Below are 20,441 nucleotides of genomic sequence, written 5' to 3' on the forward strand. Positions count from 1 at the left end.
GGTTTCTCTGTATAGCCCTGGCTGTCCTGGAACTCACTCTGTAGACCAGGCTGGCCTCGAACTCAGAAATCCGCCTGCCTCTGCCTCCTGAGTGCAGGGACTAAAGGCATGCGCCACCACTGCCCAGCTCAAAACGAACATTTTAAAACTAGCCCAAAGGAGGTGTAACTCGGGTGCTGGCCTAACACGCAGAAAGCCCTGAGTTAGATTTCCCAGCATGCTTTAAATCGGCTATGGTGTGCACACCTGTATTTCCAGTACTCAGGAGATAGAGGTAAAAGGATCTGAAGTTCGAGGCCATCCTCCCTTAGATAGCAAGTTCGATGTCATGCTGTCTGAAAAACAACAGGAGCCTGAGTAGAAGAGCGGGAAGGAACCGACCGTTTCACTATGCGCGTCGGTAGGCAAAGCGCCTGAGTCACCCCTCCTGGTTGTATTTTTCCACCTCCTATCCCCTCCCAGGTTTTGGTGGATTCTACGGGAAGCGGCCCGTTACGCCGGGCTCCGCACCCTGGCCACGCCTCTCTCGTTAGCCCCGCCCATAACCGGATCGGCAGATTCGCTACCCGACTCCTTAGGATTATTTGGGCAGCTTTTCTTGTCTGAGATTTTTCACGAAACGCCGAGAAGACGTCTTCCTTGTGACCATTTCGCACAAAGTAGGAAGTGTGCTGTTCCTTGAGTCGTTCTCCTAAAAAAGAAAAAAAAAAAAGTCCAGGACTAGTGGTCGATTCTGCCAACAGGGCTTGGCGAGCCAGGCGTCATTTTCTTGACTCTACAGCAGGTGAGAGGAGGTGACAGCCACAGGCCAGAACGGTGGCGAATCTGCACTGCAGCCTCATAGGCACTCGGGCTGCGCAAGGAAGGGGCAGGGAAGAGGAGCCGAGGAGCGCGCATCCTGTCCACTCACTCGCCCCGCCCGCCCGCCTGCCTCGCGAATCTGCGTCGTTGGACGCGCCACTCAAATCTCCCGAGCTCCGGCTGGCGTCCTCCCCCTCGCTCCGCCCCCTTCCCGCAGGGGCTCGTCGCCGCTTTCGTCGCCGCCGATTCGTCAGGAACCCCAAGGCCGGAGCAGCTGGATCAGGGTGGTGCGGTCCACTCTCCGGGGAATGCGGCCCATCTCCAGGCTCCCTGGGCGACAACTCCCGAGCCTCGCAGGGCGCCGGCCGAGGCAAGGCCGCTACCCTCGGCCCCGTGGATCGCTCCGCAGTCCTTGTTGCGAAAGTGCGGATGCAGACGCTGTGCCCGCTGGGCCTCGCGCAGGTGGCGGTGGTGTTTGGTGCGCGCGCCGGGGAGGTGGTGGTGGGGGGGCGCCGCCGCCGCCACCGCTGCGGGGCCGGGTCTCGCGCTGCCGCCGCCGCCGCCGCCGCCTCACGCCGCTGAGGTGCTGCGCGCGGTGGGGGGAGGGTGAGCCGCTCGCCACGAGCGGGTGAGTAGGGCCCCGGCGCGCGTGCGCGCCGACGGGGTTGGGGGGGGACGACACCGAACGCGCCCGGGCGGGAGGAGAGGGCAGCGGCGCGCGTTCCCTCCCCCCACCCCCCCGCCCGGATTCAGGGACCGAAGCTGGGTTTCAGGCTCGGTCTCGCGGTGTTTCCAACGCCCCGAAGAGGTGCCACCTCTGGTTCGGAGGATCGGGGCGCGGGGACGCGAGCGGCTGTGTGGGAGCGGGAGCGGGGCTCGGCCCGGGCCGCTGGCCGGTGAGGAGGCGGGAGGGGGCGGGGCCTGCGAGGGGACGGGGGAGGGGTCTGGCGTGGAGGCCAAGTGGGGCGCGCTGGGGAGAGCGGGAAGGTAAGGGGGCGCGAGATGGGCCTGGGCCCCGAGGGTGGCATTGGGGATGGAGAGGAATGGAGTGCCGTAGTGAGCCGGGCTCCTCGGGGCAAGAGCTGAGGGAGCCACGGGTCATGCTGAGGTGTCGGGGACTGGACTGATGGGAGACCCTGGGATCGGGGCTGGCCATTTGAGGGGACAGCAAGGGAGTCAGGCCTAAGTCGTGGACCCCCATTCCGTATCCCTCTTTTCCTGACAGTGTAAATGAGCAAAGATGGACCAGGAAGGTGGGGGAGACGGGCAGAAAGCCCCGAGCTTCCAGTGGAGGAACTACAAGCTCATAGTGGATCCTGCTTTGGACCCTGCTCTGCGCAGGCCTTCTCAGAAGGTGTACCGCTATGATGGAGTCCACTTCAGTGTCAGTGTGAGTGCCCTCCAGCCTTTTTTGACTTATTTGGACCTCCAGTCTCCCCTCCCCGCTTCCCCCCTGTTCAGAATTCGACACCTAGACCTCCTATACCTGCAGTTTGGTTTTTTGAGAATGAGTAAGCTCTCCTAGCTATTCCCTATCTATGTTGGCTTCTACATGGGCTTTATAGAGTCAGTAGGCTGGTGAATTTTCAGCCTGGTTTCATCTCTTCCTGCTTTCTTTGTTAGGACTCAAAGTATACCCCCGTGGAAGACCTCCAAGACCCCCGCTGTCATGTCAGGTCCAAAAACAGGGACTTTTCCCTCCCGGTTCCTAAGTTTAAGGTGAGTGACTGCTGTTCACCCTGCATGTTGGTCCTTGGAGAGTGTCAAGGACCCTGGGCTTCACATAGCCTCCCAAAGTGTTTATTCCAAAGGAACTGTGACAGCCAGATCTCATTGCTTTTTGTGTCTGTGAGACTGAGATGTTTTGTGTAGCTGAGGTGACTCTAGCATATATCTGGTGACGAGGGTATTGATGTCTGGAAGGATGAGGTATGGGTGGGTTTTCTGAAGCCTTGTGACAGTGGGGTACTCAAGTTATTCAGCAGTTAAGGATGCTGCTAAGACCACTTCATACTTGGAGTCTTGTGTTCCTGCTGTCATTGTGTGTGCTCCTCTGTCCTGTCTGTAAGAGCAGCTTGCTTCCCTTAACAGTAGTAGTAGGATATTCTTCAAACTTTGGACTGTCTAGAAAATTGGTGGTTGTCTCCTCCTAATTTTTTGTTTTCTTTTACTGATTATTGGTAAAGTAAGTTGTGCAGTGCCTTCACCCTTCTGGATCCCCCCTTTCTTGAGCAGCTTTACTGAAAGCTCTTCTGTCTGAATGTTTATGTCTCATACCTCCTTCCCCCAGCATCTACTGAGACACTAACACATCATCTTTCTTCCCTGAGTCCTGTTCTCCTCACTTTCTCTTGACTGATGAGTGGCAATACCAGATACTTGGGTACCCAAGCTGGAAACCTAGAGTCACCTAGTAGTTCTTTCCTTTCGTCTTAATCTTTGGGTTTCTATTGCCATGTTCTTCATGCAGAGTCCGATGTTTGCTCGGTTTCTGCGGCCCTCCTCAGTTTTAGGCTCCATCATGCTGTTATTTGTCACTTGTTTTAATGTTTAATTTTGTTTTCCAAGTCTGCTTTTCTTTTTTATTATATTGTTTTTCATGTGTGTACATTCACAGACAAGCTTGCATGCCATTGTGCACATGTAGAAGTTAGAGCACAACTTGTGAGAATTGGTTTTCACCATGGGTCCTGGGGGTCAAACTCAAGGTTGTCAGGCTTGGTGACAAGTGTCTGTACCTACTGAGCCATCTTGCTGGCATCCTAAGTCTGTTTTGAGGCATTGACATGTGTGGTTATTGATTTGTACAGGCCTTATCACCTCTTTGATGCCATATCCCTGTAATATTTTACCAGACACTTTTCAGTGTTTAGAAAATATCAAGATGGAGCCAGGCGTGGTGGCGCATGCCTTTAATCCCAGCACTTGGGAGGCAGAGGCAGGCGGATTTCTGAGTTNGNGGCCAGCCTGGTCTACAGAGTGAGTTCCAGGACAGCCAGGGCTATACAGAGAAATCCTGTCTCAAAAAACCAAAAAAAAAAAAAAAAAAAAAAAAGGAAATATCAAGATGGATAAATTTCATGTCTTGGAAGTCTGTCGTCTGTCTTGGAGTCCAGAAAGAATGATAGCATCTTTGTGAATCTTTTTCCTGATTTTTCCGTGTATGAAGGATCCTTTTTTTGGGCTCCCCAATACCCTGTCTACATCTTTGGTACCACTGTGTTATATTTATATTTGGATTATTTATATCTGGCTTATTTTTTTTTTTTTTTTTTTTTTTTTTTTCATATGTATATAAAACTGAATTCTTTAAAGCTATGATTATAAAAACAAAACACTTAAGACATATAGACAAAATTTTTTTTTTTTTTTTTTTTTTTTTTTTTTTTTTTTTTTTTTTTTTTTTTGGGAAACAAGAACTCCCTAGGTAGCCACTGGCCTTGAACTGAGAATCCTGTGCTTCAGCCTCCCATGTGCTAGTATTGTAAGAGTGGACAGCATACTCGGCTCTGTCTTGTCTCTTTTCTGAATGGGCACTTTTCCTGTTTTGTGTTTCTAGTAACTAGCTTATGCTAGTCTGTAGCCCTGAACTAATAGATTACTTACTTCTATCACTTTGTCCTGTGTGTGTTAATTTTTATGTTTTGTGTGTGTTTTCTTCCCAGTTGTTGCTATATGTCCTAAGAGGGGTTGAAAAACAGGTTACAGCTAATGTACCTCTCATGATCCCCCTTGACGTCTCTGTCACAACCGTCTCCCAGATTTGTCTTAACCTCATGGATGTCTCTCAAGAATCCCAAATGGTAAGGAAACTGCTCACTATGGAAGCCCAAGACCAATTCTTGTCTTTCCACAGCTGGATGAGTTCTATATTGGACAGATCCCACTGAAGGAAGTAACTTTTGCGAGGCTCAATGACAATGTGAGGGAGACCTTCCTGAAGGATATGTGCCGGAAATATGGTGAGGTGGAAGAGGTGGAGATCCTTCTTCACCCCCGCACTCGGAAGCACCTAGGCCTGGCCCGTGTGCTCTTCACCAGCACTCGGGGCGCCAAGGAGACTGTCAAAAACCTCCACCTCACCTCTGTCATGGGCAATATCATTCATGCCCAGCTTGATATCAAAGGTGAGGACTCCCCTGCATGTTGCCTAAAGTTGGTTTCTAACACCGATTATATATGCTGATACTTAATTGGGCTCAGCCAAGTAATCAGGGTTATGATTTCCAAAATTCCTGAAGTCAGGACTGTTTCTGAACTTAATAGTTTTTAAATTTTAGAGATAAATTTTAGAGATTCATTTATATATTTTTGTGTGTGTGTCTGTTTTGCCTGAATGTATATCTGTGTACAGCATGTATGTCTGACGCTCATGGAAGTCAAAAGAAGGCATCAGATTCCCCCGGAACTGGTTTAATGGTTGGGAGCCGCCATGTGGGTGCTGGGAACTGAACTCCGGTTTTCTGGAAGAGCAGCCAGGCTACTTAACTGCTGAATCATCTCTCCAGCTCAGGGAGGGTTTTTCTTTTTTGTTTGTTGGTTGTTTTAAACTTATACATATTTTGTGCTTTCTTCAGTAGCACATATGCTAAGATTGAAACTTCAGGAAATTAAAGAACTAGAGTTTTAGGTCATGGCCTGCCAAAACCACAGATGTGTGAAGATAAAGATGAATTAGGCAGAGTCTCATCATGGCACATGCCTATATCATCCTTGTGCTTGGGAGGCAGAGGTAGGAGGGCTTTGAGGCTAGCCTGTCTACAGAGATGATTCCAGGTCATCTAGTCCTGCATAGTGAGAACTTTCTCAAAAAAAAAAAAAAACAAAACAAAAAGGAACCAGGAGATAACTCTTAGTTGGTAACAGTACATTCTGTACAAATATGAAGGCTTGAGTTTGAATCTCCATCGCTCACACACTCTAGATATGGTTGTGTATGCCTGTAACTTGGTTTTGTGGGGAGGAGACAAGCAGGTCCCAGAATCTCACTGACTAGCCAGGGTACAAATTGACAAACTTCAGTTCTGTTGAGACCCTCTCTCAAAGGAGTGAGAGAGCGCAGCAATGGGAGATATCCAGCATCTTCCTGTGGCCTTTGTGTGTGTACACACAAATAAAAATAAAGAAAAATGGAGCAGGTTTGAACTGCTTTTAAGGAATTACAGGGGAGAGATGTCAAACTAGTACAGTGCCATCTAAGGGAAGAGGTTGTTAACTGATGTTTATAAATGGGAATGAAGACCAAATTCAACTTAAGACTTTTGTATGTAATCTTATAGTTTTTATGTGGTTTTGAAATAGAATCTCACTACATAGCTTTGGGTGGCCTTGAACTCACTGAGATCCACTTACCTCTGCTATCTTGAGTGCTTGAATTAAAATGCTTTAATTGTTTGTTTTGTTTTTAATGTTTTTATTTCTTTTATAGGTCTCACTCTATAACTTAGTCTGCCCTTAAATTCTACACCTGGTCCCAGGCTTTATTTTTGGTGTTTTACTTTACTTTTTTTGTTGTTGTTGTTCTTTCTTTCTTTTTTTTTTTTTTTAACATTTATCTTTTTTTTTTTTTTTTTAAAGATTTATTTATTTATTATATGTAAGTACACTGTAGCTGTCTTCAGACACTCCAGAAGAGGGCATCAGATCTTGTTACGGATGGTTGTGAGCCACCATGTGGTTGCTGGGATTTGAACCTTTGGAAGAGCATTCGGGGAATTTTACCCACTGAGCCATCTCACCAGCCCTGCAGTCGGTACTCTTAACCGCTGAGCCATCTCTCCAGCCCCTTTACTTTACTTTTAAAGATTTACTTTTGCTTCTATGTATGTATGTGTGTGTTTGAGTAAATGGATGCACATGTATGTATATGCCACAGAGGCTAGAAGAGGGTATTTGTTGGATCCCCTGGAATTGGTGTTGGGATAGTTATAGACAACCATGTGGGTGGTTCTTTGCAAGAGCACAAAATGGTCTTAACTGCTGAGCCATCTTTCCAACACCTTGTTTTGGTTCTTTGGAGACAGGGTCTCATGTAGCCCAGGTTGTCCTAATCTTCATGTGTAGCCAAAGATGACCTTGACTTCTAATCCTCCTTCATCCTGGATCACAGACTTGTGTCACTGTGCTTGGTTTATGTGGTCCTGGGGATGAAGCCCAGGATTTTATGATACCAAGAAGGCACTTTATCAACTGGGCAACTCTCCAGTTCCTGTTTTGTGTTTTTGAGTCAGTCTTTCTGTCTGTCTCTGGTGACCTATACTCACTGTAGCTCATGTTGAATTGGACCCTTGCCTTGCCTCAGTCTCCCAAGTATGAGGATTATAGGCATATGCCTCTGTACTTGGCAACACTGCATTTTTAAACGCTACATTCTTCTCACAGTTTTTTCTTATATTTATTTGTCGTACGTGTATGCATGTACATTCTGCATGTGTGGCCTCATGTTAAGGTTAGAGGGGCAACAAGGGGGGTAGTTCTTTCCTTTCTCCATGTGGGTCCCAGAGAGCAAACTTACATTGTCAGATTTGGTGGCAGGCACTTTACCTACCAAACCCTCTCACTGCTCAACCCCTTCCAAGAGTTTAAAAGTCATTGTTCAAGGCAAGTAAAATCCCCTCGTGGGCTGGATTGACACTTGTAGCTACCATCCTGCAATCTTTAGTTTATAATGTAAGAGATATGGGGCTTAGTATCAGACAGACCTACCTTTCTTGAAGTTTATGAAATACTCTAGATGGTGTATGTGTGAACCATGTGTTTATTGTGGTTATGTTGAACCAGGGCCTTTTACATGCCAGACCAAACACTACTGCCTCCCGATATTATGGGATATATGTTTAATAGTTGGAGATGAACCAGGTTTTACTTCATAAATCTGCAGAAGGGCAGTGTGTGGTGATAAATGTCTATATTTCCTGAACATGGGAAGAGTAGGGACAACAGTATCAGGAATTCAGGGTGTGCTTTCCTACTTAGTATGAGACCAGCCTGGTTATTTGATACCTTGTCTTAATCAGCCAATAAAAATAGAAAGAATATAGACAGCCAGCCTTTAATCCTAGCACTTGGGAGGCATAGGCAGGCGGATTTCTTAAGTTCGAGGCCAGCCTGGTCTACAGAGTGAGTTTCAGGACAGCCAGGAATACACAGAGAAATCCTGTCTCGAAAAAAACCAAAAAAATAAGAAAAATGAAAAGAAAGAAAGAATATAGATCTAGTCAAAATAACACCAGCCATGTAGAAATGAGGTAAAAGTTTCCAAGGATTGAGTTAAGTAGAAAACTAACGTTTTGATACATTAAACTCAATAGATTGTAGGAGACTTGAGACCTGAAAAAGAAACAAAACAACCAAATCACAGCGGTTGTGTTTCCTTCTGACTGTTGATTCCCATTTCTCTCCATCTAGGCCAACAGCGAATGAAGTACTATGAATTGATTGTCAATGGCTCTTACACTCCTCAGACTGTGCCCACTGGGGGCAAGGCCTTGAGTGAGAAGTTCCAGGGTTCTGGTGCAGCCACTGAGACGGTGAGAAGCTTGTAGCTGCGGTGTACTTGTTACCTGGTCACCAAACCAGGAGCCATCTGGGAAGGCCCTGAAGTTCCCTATTAAGTATAGGAAGCACTAAGGAAAGATGCCTAGGTGTCTTCAGATACACAGAGCTGGGATCTTGGATTGGGGCAGTAGACAGTTTTAAATTGTGCCTGATCTTTTTTCCTTTACTCACTTTTTCTTTAGACTGAAGCCCGCCGAAGGTCTTCCTCTGACACAGCTGCCTATCCAGCAGGCACTACTGTGGGGGGCACTCCTGGCAATGGCACTCCCTGCTCCCAAGATACAAATTTCTCCAGCAGTCGACAAGATACTCCATCTTCCTTTGGCCAGTTCACCCCTCAGTCCTCCCAAGGAACCCCCTACACATCTCGGGGTAGCACCCCCTACTCTCAGGACTCTGCTTACTCCAGCAGGTATGGGAAACCACTTCTTTTGGGCCTTAGCCATTCTTTTGGTAGCTGCAGCTGGAAAGAACAAGCTCCAAGTGTCTGTGAGAAGGAATGGGAAGCCATTTATTTTAGTCTCTGGTTTCAACTGACAAATTGCTGTTTTCAGGGATACTAGTATGGGACCTAGTAGAAACATGTTAAGAAACCTGTTTTGAGTTTTGTGTGTGTGTGTGCACACTCATGTGCACGCTCCTGCCTGCCTGTCTGTATGTATGTAAGTATGTATGTATGCTGTGTATCACAGGCATGCAGCACCCAAGCAAGCTAGAAGGGGACAGATGTCTTGCATCTGTAGTTTACAGGTGATGTTACATGTGGGGATTGAGAATGGAACCTGAACCCTGTGCAAGAGCAGTCTGTACTCCTAGTTGCCGAGCCATCTCTCCAGCCCCTTTTTTAAGATGTTTATGAGTCTGAATGTTTTGTCTATGTGGATGTCTGTAAACAGTGTTCCTTGTACCCATGCAGTGGATCACCTAGAGCTGAGTGAAAATGGTTCTGAGCTACCATGTGGGTGTTGGGATCAAATCTAGGTATAGACTACCTTTGAGTATGAGAACAGAACCAGTCAGGTTTGGTCACATAGGCAGGAGCCAGGCTAACTCCTGGGTTCTTCCTTAGCACCACTTCAGCCTCCTTCAAACCCAGGCGGTCAGAGAACAGCTATCAAGATTCTTTTTCTCGCCGCCATTTCTCTACATCTTCAGCCCCTGCAACCACCGCTACTGCCACCTCAGCAACTGCTGCAGCTACTGCAGCCTCCGCCTCCTCCTCTTCCTCCTCCTCATCGTCCTCCTCCTCCTCCTCGTCGTCTTCTTCCTCAGCCCCTCAGTTTCGTGGTTCTGACTCTAGCTACCCAGCATATTATGAAAGCTGGAATCGTTACCAGCGCCATACTTCCTATCCACCTCGCCGGGCAACTAGAGAGGACCCTTCTGGGGCTCCATTTGCCGAAAATACGGCTGAGCGCTTCCCACCTTCCTATACCTCCTATTTGGCCCCTGAGCCCAACCGATCCACTGACCAAGACTACCGGCCTCCTGCCTCAGAGGCCCCACCTCCAGAACCTCCAGAACCTGGTGGTGGTAGTAGTGGTGGTGGTGGTAGTGGTGGTGGTAATAGTGGTGGTGGTGGTGGGGCACCCAGCCCTGAGAGAGAAGAAGCCCGGACTCCCCCACGCCCAGCTTCCCCTGCACGCTCTGGCTCCCCAGCCCCAGAGACCACCAACGAGAGTGTGCCCTTTGCTCAGCACAGCAGTTTGGATTCCCGTATTGAAATGCTGCTGAAGGAACAACGCTCCAAGTTTTCTTTCTTGGCTTCTGATACAGAGGAAGAGGAAGAGAACAGCAGTGCAGGCCCTGGGGCTAGAGATGCAGGGGGTGAGGTGCCTTCTGGGGCAGGTCATGGGCCCTGCACACCCCCTCCTGCACCAGCTAATTTTGAAGATGTAGCACCTACAGGGAGTGGAGAGCCAGGGGCTGCCCGGGAGTCACCAAAGGCCAATGGACAGAACCAGGTGAGCCTGGGGCCAGCCATAGCATCTGGGATGGAGGCTTAAGCTTAGGGGGTAGGGAAGGTGCTCAAACATGAAGACAAGTGTGAGGGCAAACTCAGGGAGCTCTAGTGGGAGCTGTCTGTGACTCTCCTCCATACCCCACAGGCTTCTCCATGTTCTTCCGGAGAAGATATGGAGATCTCTGATGATGACAGGGGTGGCTCACCACCTCCAGCCCCAACACCCCCCCAGCAGCCGCCACCGCCACCACCTCCACCTCCTCCCCCTCCTCCTCCCTACCTTGCTTCCCTTCCCCTTGGCTATCCTCCCCACCAACCTGCCTACCTCCTCCCACCTCACCCAGATGGACCACCCCCCCCTGAGTACCCTCCGCCACCTCCTCCACCACCACCCCACATCTATGACTTTGTGAACTCCCTGGAACTTATGGATCGACTTGGGGCACAGTGGGGAGGGATGCCCATGTCCTTCCAGATGCAGACCCAGATGTTAACACGGCTCCACCAGTTACGGCAGGGCAAGGGATTGACTGCAGCCTCAGCTGGTCCTCCTGGTGGGGCTTTTGGCGAGGCCTTTCTCCCTTTTCCACCTCCACAAGAGGCAGCCTATGGCTTGCCCTATGCTCTATACACACAAGGGCAAGAAGGTCGTGGGGCATACTCCCGGGAGGCCTACCACCTGCCCTTGCCTATGGCAGCCGAGCCCCTGCCCTCTTCCTCAGTCTCGGGAGAGGAGGCCCGGCTGCCTCATAGGGAGGAAGCAGAGATAGCAGAAAGCAAGGCCCTACCATCAGCAGGCACAGTGGGTCGTGTGCTGGCTACCCTTGTCCAAGAGATGAAGAGCATTATGCAGCGAGACCTCAACCGAAAGATGGTCGAGAATGTGGCCTTTGGAGCCTTTGACCAGTGGTGGGAGAGCAAGGAAGAGAAGGCCAAGGTGAGGAGGTCTAGTGCTGGGTATGTTCAGTGTTTGTTTGTTTGTTTGTTTGTTTGCTGAAAGAGATAGACCTTTGACTTCCCTAGATTGCCCAATTCAAAGTAGGGACAAGAGAAAATGAAATGGATAGGAAGGCTATGGGAATTACAGGCTGGGCAATTACGACAGAGCAAAAAGTGAGCATGGGCCTGAGTCAGAAGAGCTCTGTCCTGGCTTCGTTGCTGCTTTACAAAATGTTTCTGGGCTTGTATTTAGTTACACCGTTTGTAGTCTGGTAAAAATTAGTAACTGTTTCCTAAGGGTGGATGGCCTGAATTATCAGACTTGAGAAACTGCTTTAATTTGCCAGAGGTAGATAATGGTAGCAAAATAAGTTAATGCATATTGGTGTTCCTCAGGCACACTGTTGGTTCTTGGGCAGGAGGGTTCTTTAGCTTAGTCTCCCTACTGTTTGCAGCCATTCCAGAATGCAGCCAAACAGCAAGCCAAGGAAGAGGACAAAGAAAAGATGAAGCTCAAGGAGCCAGCCATGCTGTCCCTCGTGGACTGGGCCAAGAGTGGTGGCATCACAGGCACTGAGGCCTTTGCCTTTGGGTCAGGGCTTCGAGGGGCCCTGCGGCTACCGTCATTCAAGGTATCCAGGAATTCAGTGGTGGGAAGGCTGCTGGGCCTCCCTTGCCAAGGGTGGGAAAGGGTGTATGGGAGTGGGGTGGGGCTGTGGAGGATGGTGGTTGAGGTGGGTTGTTGGGGTTTTTTAATTTTTCCTCCCTTTTCCTCACTCCTGTCTCTGTTTGAGCTCTAAGTTGCTCCTATCTGTCTGCATCTGCCAGGTAAAACGGAAAGAGCCATCAGAAATTTCAGAGGCAAGCGAGGAAAAGAGGCCCAGGCCCTCTACTCCAGCTGAGGAAGATGAAGACGGTACGTAGGAAATAAGGCAGAAGGAGAAAGCGGTGGTCTTCTTAGTGTAATAGGGAGCAAGAGGAGATCTCTGAGGGCAAGACACCAGTGGGGACTTGATGCAGAGTGCAAGTGAATGAAAGGCACCAGTGTCAGGGAGGTTCCTCCTTGCATTTTAGTTATGCTTCTTAGCTCTGCTGGGCTGATTTAAGTGTTTTTGTGTCTTGGTTTTTGCAACTACAAAGTAAAAATTTCACTGTCTAGAGTCAGAACTTGAAGAATCATCTCTCCAGGTTCACTGCCTAATGCTTCTGCTGTGCAGTCTCCCCAGTCTGCTGAAGTCTGGACTTTTGGTTGGCAGCTTATGGGACATGAGGCCACTCTACTGAGTCAGATCTGCTTCCCTGGAGAACTCCCTGCCTTATATTATTTTTTTGGGCCAGATAAAACAAATTGACATCCTCTTTCACGCAGCTTAGAAAATGATCAAAGCAAATGTGTGGGATGTAGTTCAAACTGTCTAACACGTTATTGTGTTTCAGTTTCTGTCCTGAGTAAGGGTGGCCAGTCAGTAAAGTGGGCAGTAGTGTTCTTTGCCTCCAGGATGGCAAAGCATTAACTACTGATAGATTGTAACTGCTCTGACTTCCTCTTAACAGATCCTGAGCGAGAAAAGGAAGCTGGAGAACCAGGACGTCCAGGGACCAAGCCTCCGAAGCGAGATGAAGAACGGGGCAAGACCCAAGGCAAGCACCGAAAATCCTTTACTCTGGACAGTGAAGGGGAGGAGGCATCCCAGGAGTCTTCCTCAGAGAAGGTAAGATGCTAGGCACCTGGTGTCTGCCAGAAGCCTTTCCTGAGCCCCCGTTGGCACAGCCAGTTTCTCACTGATCTGGAACTCAGTGTCATTTTCCTGTTAGTCTCAGTTTGTCTTTTTCCTTAAGGATGAGGATGATGATGAGGAAGATGAGGAAGATGAAGAGCAGGAGGAAGCTGTGGATACCGCCAAGAAGGAAGCAGAGGCATCAGATGGTGAGTGTAGGCAGTTGAATAGAATTCAGGTTTGGGGAAAAAGGGATTATACTATCTGGTTTGTCTTTTTCTATGACTTTCCTGCTGGACTTCGGCCATTCTTGTTCTTTGCAATGACAGTTGTGTTAGCCAATGCCTTTGGGAATCCTGGGACTCTTGAGAACGTGAACTCCGTTGATTCAGAATACTCCCTCTTCCGAACAGGTCTCCCTATGGATAGCCTTGCAAAGTCTGTTTCTTTCCCCAGGTCCCAGAGGTGAAGGGTATGCATTCCCCTCTTGCCCCTTGAAGCTATCAATCTAGACAGTCTTGTCTTAGAGCTCTGCTCTTCCTGTAAGGCCCAGCCATGAGTCTGTTCCTTTCTTTTCCCTTCATCTCTCTTGCCATCAACAGACACTCTTCCACCCAATTGCGTGTCTGTTAGCGTCTACAGATTGTACATGGTTTAGTAATCTGCATTCCTTCAGAAGTAGGTATTGAGGGACTGCAGAGAGATAGCACAGTGTTTAGTAGTAAACACTAACTGCTTTTACAGAGGACCCAAGGCTGGTTCCCAGAACCTACATGGTGGCTCACAACTGCCTGTAACTTTACTTCCAGGAGATCCAGTACATTTTTTTTTTAATTCCACATGTATTAGGTGCACATACATACACTGAAGCATATGCATAAGTTAAATAATTTTTTAGAAGAAATGTACATTAAAACCCTGCTTTAAAAAACTTGTTGGGCCCAGCATGGTGGCGCATGCCTTTAATCCCAGCACTCGGGAGGCAGAGGCAGGCTGATTTCTGAGTCTCGAAAAACCAAAAAAAAAAAAACTTGTTGGAAGAGGATAGAAGGGAGAGAGACAGGTTACACAAGTCCCTTTGTGTCATTGCAGACAAATTACATTTTAAGGACAATGAAATAGGGTAATAACTTGTGCTGGTATGCTAGACCTGAGGAAAGAGCCACTGTTGTCTGTACAGCAGTCAAGGAATCCCTTTGAAATACTGTTTTCACAGTGACCAGGAATGATAACAGTGATGATCTTGAGGTCTCAGTGGAGAAGTGAAGGGCCAGGTTTTCTGCTAAGAATGAAAACAGTTCCCTCCTGTTGGTCCTTTGGCTCCTCTGCCATCAACTGTGCCTCCAGCATGAATTTTGAATTTGTCACCTTTGCTCTTCTGTCTGCTTTTCTCGTGTAGGTTCTTAGGGACAGGGTCTTTAGCTCAGGAGGGCTTTACTTTTGTAATCCTTTTCTAGTCGTTCTACCTAAGCAGTGCTAGCATTACAAACATGCCATCGTGCCAAACCTGCAAACCTGCATGCAATGCTAGGGATCAGGCCTCCTTGATAGACTAACACTCCACCACTGCCCTGCAGACCCAGCCCCTCTGATGCAGTGTTTACTGTTCTGCCTCTATTTCCTTCCTTCTGTTTTAATTCATTTTTGAAACTTCTAATAAAATTGTCTTTTCTAAAATGTACTCTTTTTCTCTACACTCCCTGTTTTCTGCCAAAGTGACCTACAGGCCATTTGTATAGTCAGTCATTCTAGGCTCTGCACATATGTTCTCTTCAGCTTAGTCTCACCATGTTCCAGTTCCTCCCCCCACTACTCCCTTCTGTTTACTCCATTATGAATTCATCAATAACATTTGTTTTTTCTCTTCCTCTCTTTCTCTCTCCCTGGCCTCATTGACTTACTTAGCCTTTCAAGTTCTAGAATTATAGCCCTTTTGCATTATGCTTCTATGGAATTTCTTAGTGATCTCTCACCCAAAACCGATCTCCCATAAGTGCGGTGTTATATAATGTTGTGAGGGTATGCCATGCATGTGTGTGTGTGTCCTTCCACCTTGTAAGTTCTGTTGATCAAACTCGGGTCATCAGTTTAGCACCAGGTGCCTACTGAGTCATCTTGCTGGCACCTTGTTTTGTTTTGTTTTTGAAGAAGAGTCTCACATAGCCCGTGCTGGCCCCTAACTTGGTATATAGATGAGTATGATCTTCAGTCAGTTCTGTCTTCATCTCCAGAGTTCTGGGTTTACATGTATCACCATGAGTTGCCTTTATTTTTATTTATTTATTTTTTATTTTGTTTTTCAAGACAGGGTTTCTCTGTGTAGCCCTGTATATCCTGGAACTCACTGTGTAGACCAGGATGATCTCAAATCACAGAGGTCCACTTGCCTCTGCCTCCTGAGTGCTAGGATTAAAGGCCTACTTTTAAGGCATGTACTGTTTATTCCAGAATTCTTTCTATTTTCTACAGAACTTTGGTGGTCTAGGCCAACTGATTGGCAGTCTTCAGGTCTGTCCTGGAACTCTTTCTGCAGACTGGGCCTTCATCTCCATTTCTTTGTGGTGGAACATCTCCTTCTTGGTTTTAGCATTTAGGAGGGGACCTTCCCAGACTTGTTCTTCCAGCAGAATCCAGGGCTTTCCTTCCTTCACTCTGATGTTTGTTACTGTGAACATGCACTTGCTTATTTAACTTCTTGAGCTTTCAACACCTGGCCTAGAGCCTCACATCCAGAGTACTTAGTCAGTGACCCCTCCTCTTGACCACTGACTCCCCTGTGGATTTTCAGGTGAGGATGAGGACAGTGACTCGTCCTCCCAGTGCTCTCTGTATGCGGATTCAGACGGTGAAAATGGCAGCACATCGGACTCCGAGAGTGGCAGCTCGTCCTCCTCTTCGTCATCGTCATCCTCCTCTTCCTCCTCTTCCTCATCAGAGTCCTCCTCTGAAGAAGAGGAACAGTCAGCAGTCATTCCCTCAGCTTCACCCCCCAGAGAAGTTCCAGAGCCCCTTCCAGCTCCTGATGAGAAGCCTGAGACCGACGGGCTTATAGATTCCCCTGTCATGCCTCTCTCTGAAAAGGAGACATTGCCCACACAGCCTGCAGGTAGGTGGCATGCGACAGGTGATATGACTAAGATATATGTTTATCAGTGTCTTAGAGAATGATTCCCACCTACAGTCTGACCTTGGGGCTATGTATATGTGGAACAGTTAAATGAGCACATAGTAACACTAATGCATAACTGAGCTCTTGTACCGTTGTCTAGTTTTTGTTATTCTATAGTTCTTGTTATCATATATGCATATGATGGGCCTCCTGTAGGGACTATTTATTCATACAGTAGAGATAATTGAGCATTGCTACTGGTACCAGGAGCAGTATAAAGATGTGATGATGCGTCTGACAGGCACTGTTCTCATCCTCATAAAGCTTTCAGTCTATAGGGAGATAAAGGCCAGTTAAGCAATAAATGCATAGAAATAACTATGGTTTCAACCCAATAAGTTCTATGAAGACAAAGTACAGGAACTCAGATTCCTGAGGGCATCTGTGGGTCTGGGAACACCCTCTTGCTGAAGCATATTTGAGCTGATGTCTGGGCAAAGCAGTGAGGGAGGAGGTTCTACATAAGGTACAGAACAGCAAGTTAGAAGGTTTGGAAGAAAGCTCACCCTTTGGTAGTTTGAAAACTTAGGGTGGAAGGTGGCCAGAACTGTAGGAGTGAGTGATCACCAGCCCATGCAAAATGCAGAGCTCATGTACGAAATGTTGTCTCTGCTTTGAGAGCCATAGGAAGCTATGACTGGATAAGAGTGATTTGAAAGATGCATTACAAACGGGCTTGAGAGAGGAGGCAGAGTGTCACAGGGAGACTTGGTGAGGCCAGGAAGGATACAGGATGGGAAGCTGGGACTTAGGTGTCCCTCTGTGTAATTAAAATTTCCAGCATCCACAGGATGATGAGTTGACCTCATGCACTCAATTCTGAGTCTCCCGGCAATAAAAGGCCACTTAGAGGGCATTGTTCTCCTTCTGTTTTGGGGACCACATCTATAACAAAAAGACCATTCTGGCAGGAAGGGAGATCTGGGAAAGAGGAAGGCAGTAGAAGAGTAGCGTTAGAGAGGATATAAGCAAAATAAAGTCTGGGGTAGGGATATAGCCCAGTAGGTAAAGTGCTTGTCACACAAGCTTGAGAACCTTTTGAGTTTGATCAGTAACACCCACATAAAGCTGTGGTGGCTTGCGTTTGTCATACCAGGTTTAGAAAAGTAGAAACAGATCCCTGGGCTGAGCATGTCGTCCTAGTGAAAGACCCTATCTCAAGAACCAAATGGACAGTTGAAAAACTGCACTTGAGGCTCGGGGACAGAGAAAATTGGTAAAAATAGGGGTGAAGACAGAGAGAGATAACTTGGTAATACTACATGCCAGGAAAGGGCTTTCAGTAAAGTGACCTAGGACTATGGGCATTGACGACTTGGAGTTGAAAGGAGTCCTCTGACCCCCCAGTTAGAAACGTGAGCAATGGGTTATAGAGCAGAGGCTTTGGGAAGAAGAGTCTGCGCAAGAGCAATGAGAGCGTTGATGTGAGCTCAGCTGTGCACTCTGGAGAAGACAGGGTGAGAGGGGGTGGGCGGGGCGAAGTGAGGCAGGGGTAAGTTTCGAATACCAAGCAAAGCACCACTTTAATAAAAAGATGGATGGGAGTAAAAGCCAGGCATTATGGTCATGGTGTACTTCTATAATCTCAGTACTGGGGAAGTGAAGGCAGGAAGGTCAAAAGCTTGGGGTCGTCCTCAGCTACACGGGTTAGTTTAAAGGCAGTCTTGAGATACTTATGAGCCGGGTGTGGTGGCGCACGCCTTAATCCCACTACTCGGGAGGCAGAGGCAGGTGGATTTCTGAGTTTGAGGCCAGCCTGGTCTACAGAGTGAGTTCCAGGACAGCCAGGGCTACACAGAGAAACCCTGTCTCGAAAAAACCAAAAAAAAGAGATACATATGAGACAGTACCTTTCTTTTCCTTTTTTAAATGTGTTTATGTGAGTGTTTGTATGTGTGTCTATGTACCACATGCATATAGTACCCATGGAGGCCAGATGAGGGTGTCAGATCCCCTGGAACTAGATCTATATATAGTTGTAAATCACCATGTTGTGTGCTGGGAACTTGACCTGGGTCCTCTGTAAAAGCAGAGAACATTCTTTTTGTTTTGTTTTTTCGAGATGCCCAGCGCAGAGAACATTCTTAACTGCTGAGCCATTTTTCCAGTTTATCTATCTTTTAAAAAGAGAGGTTCAGTGGTTAAAAGCACTAACGACTCTGGCAGAGGATTTAAGTTCATTCCCAGCACCCATATGGAATTTTACAACCATCTGTAATTCTCACTTCAGGGAATTCATAGGCAAGGAAAGCAACCATATACAGAAAAGTTTTTTGGTTTTGTTTTTCTGAAGATAGGAGTAGCCAGGTATTGTGGCACAGGGGTATAGTCCCAGCTGCTTGAAAGTCAGGCAGGAGGATATCAAGTTTGAGGCTATTTGGGGCTAATCCAGGCAATTTAGCAAGACCCTGTATCTAAATAAAATTTTTGAAAGGGCCAGCAATCTAGCTCAGTGATAGCGTGCATGAAGTTTAGTACTAACTGGATGGATGCATGGGTAGGTGGGTGGATGGATGGATGAGTGGGAAAGAAAGGCAGAATCAGACAATTTTATAGAGCCACGGGAGAAATTATAATAAGATAGAAGGACCTTACAGGTCATTGGAATTATAAAATCTCAGGTGAATAATTTAGACTAAAGGCAAGAGTTAATGGATGAAAAGAAGTAATATTGATAGCTAGGTTTTTCTAAGGGTAGGGTATACTGGGCTTTCTGGCTTAGTGTCGGGATATACTGTGAAAAGCTTAAAAAGATAGTCCACATTTTCCTCTGGAAAGTGTCAACTTAATAAATGGTAGCCTGATTGAAGAAAGATTGTTGAGGAGGAGGGGCAAAGGGGATAGGGGATTTTTGGAGGAGAAACTAGGAAAGGGGATAACATTTGAAATGTGACTAAAGAAAATATCAAAGGAAAGAGAAGGAAGGAAGGAAGGAAGGAAGGAAGGAAGGAAGGAAGGAAGGAAGGAAGGAAGGAAGGAAAGAAAGAAAGAAAGAAAGATTGATTGTTGGATGTCTGGCGACAGCAGCCAATTTTAGTTTAAATACCAGAAAGGAAAGCTGTGTATGGTGGTATATACCTGTGATGCCAGCATTTACAGAAGCATCAGGTTCCTTATGGGCTTCAGTGAGTTCCAGGCTAGTCTGAGCTACATGAGACTTCTCTCAAAGAGGAGGGCAATGCTGCGTAGTTATGCGTGTGTTATGTGGTATGCCTGACGGAGTGTTCAGAGACAAGTAGGGACTCCTTGGTCTTGCCTCCCTTTGTCTTCTAGTTTGGTTTATTTTTGCTTTCCCCAGGAAACAGGCTTCCTCTGTTTCTCCATCCCAGTGTAGAATTCCATCCACCAAACCAGCAGGGTAGCGACAGGCCAGCCAGCCGACTCCTACCTTAGACCTTCTCTGTGGCAGTCTCTGATGGAGCTGGCTTGGCTCAGACAGCAGGCTCGGTGCTGTCAGTCAGTGACAGCCCTGAGGGAGGGAGAAAGCTAGGAGGACTGACTTCTAGGGCCTTGTTTCTAAGAACATAGGAGACAACATAGGAGAGCAATTCCCTGGAAAAAAGTAGTTGTACTGCCTGGGGGTGACTGTATCATAATTGTAAATGAAAAGTGGGGGGAAGGGAGGGAGCACAGAGAGGTCTGCAAAGAAGCTGAGTTGGATGCTAAGTCATGTAGTTTGCCACTGTCCAAGACCCTCATGACATCCAGAGCCTAGAATGCAACGCACTGAAGGACCTTTCAGTGCTCCCAAGTAAGGAGCACCGGCCGGTCGTGGTGCTGGCTGCCATTTAGTTCTGAAAATGGTAGAGCCAGTTGCTAAAGCTCTGAACCTACAATTGTCTGGTCCTGGGGTATGTTCTCTTCCAGTGGTCTTATAAACAGGCTAGAATCTCAGTGTTTCATGGGATCCCTTCCCTCTCTACTTTTCCGAGTTTGACTAGACATTTGATTCGGTTGGTTATACTGTTTGAACAACAGCTTCCTGGGCTTATCTGTCTACTCTGAGTTTCCCCATATCTAATATGGGCATGCTCCATTGTCAGCTGGAATAATGAACAGGTACAGAGCTGAGTTGACAGTGCTGAGAGTGATAGGAGCAGGAGAGAGGCAGACAGCAGCCCCTGTGTAACAAGCAGGCTTGTGCATAGGTAAGCATGTAAGCATGAGTGTTGGGGTTTTTGTTTGTTTGTTTTTGTTTTTGTTTGTTTTGTTTTTTCGAGACAGGGTTTCTCTGTGTAGCACTGGCTGTCCTGGAACTCACTCTGTAGACCAGGCTGGCCTCGAACTCAGAAAT

General features: G+C 47.4%; 1 protein-coding gene across 3 annotated transcripts in view; it reads left to right on the forward strand.

Moving 5' to 3' along the window:
- Positions 1-1,304: 1,304 nt before the first annotated feature.
- Positions 1,305-20,441, forward strand: part of Setd1a (SET domain containing 1A, histone lysine methyltransferase) — a 23,932-nt gene continuing 4,795 nt past the window's right edge. Inside the window, exons 1-13 of one of the 3 annotated variants that reach the window (XM_021192325.2) lie at positions 1,305-1,429; positions 2,027-2,191; positions 2,425-2,520; positions 4,658-4,928; positions 8,209-8,330; positions 8,541-8,770; positions 9,428-10,322; positions 10,467-11,258; positions 11,716-11,892; positions 12,089-12,176; positions 12,815-12,972; positions 13,100-13,187; positions 15,767-16,084. In XM_021192325.2, coding sequence (XP_021047984.1) covers positions 2,042-2,191; positions 2,425-2,520; positions 4,658-4,928; positions 8,209-8,330; positions 8,541-8,770; positions 9,428-10,322; positions 10,467-11,258; positions 11,716-11,892; positions 12,089-12,176; positions 12,815-12,972; positions 13,100-13,187; positions 15,767-16,084 — 3,385 coding nt within the window. In that variant the 5' untranslated portion in view covers positions 1,305-1,429; positions 2,027-2,041. Of the gene's footprint in view, positions 1,430-1,564; positions 1,698-1,849; positions 2,192-2,424; positions 2,521-4,657; positions 4,929-8,208; positions 8,331-8,540; positions 8,771-9,427; positions 10,323-10,466; positions 11,259-11,715; positions 11,893-12,088; positions 12,177-12,814; positions 12,973-13,099; positions 13,188-15,766; positions 16,085-20,441 lie in introns of those variants that run through there. The other 2 variants (XM_029537025.1, XM_029537022.1) reach the window with 2 other exon arrangements.

This window comes from Mus pahari, chromosome 1 (genome assembly GCF_900095145.1).
Source record: "Mus pahari chromosome 1, PAHARI_EIJ_v1.1, whole genome shotgun sequence".
In the NCBI taxonomy this organism is placed as follows: Eukaryota; Metazoa; Chordata; class Mammalia; order Rodentia; family Muridae; genus Mus; species Mus pahari.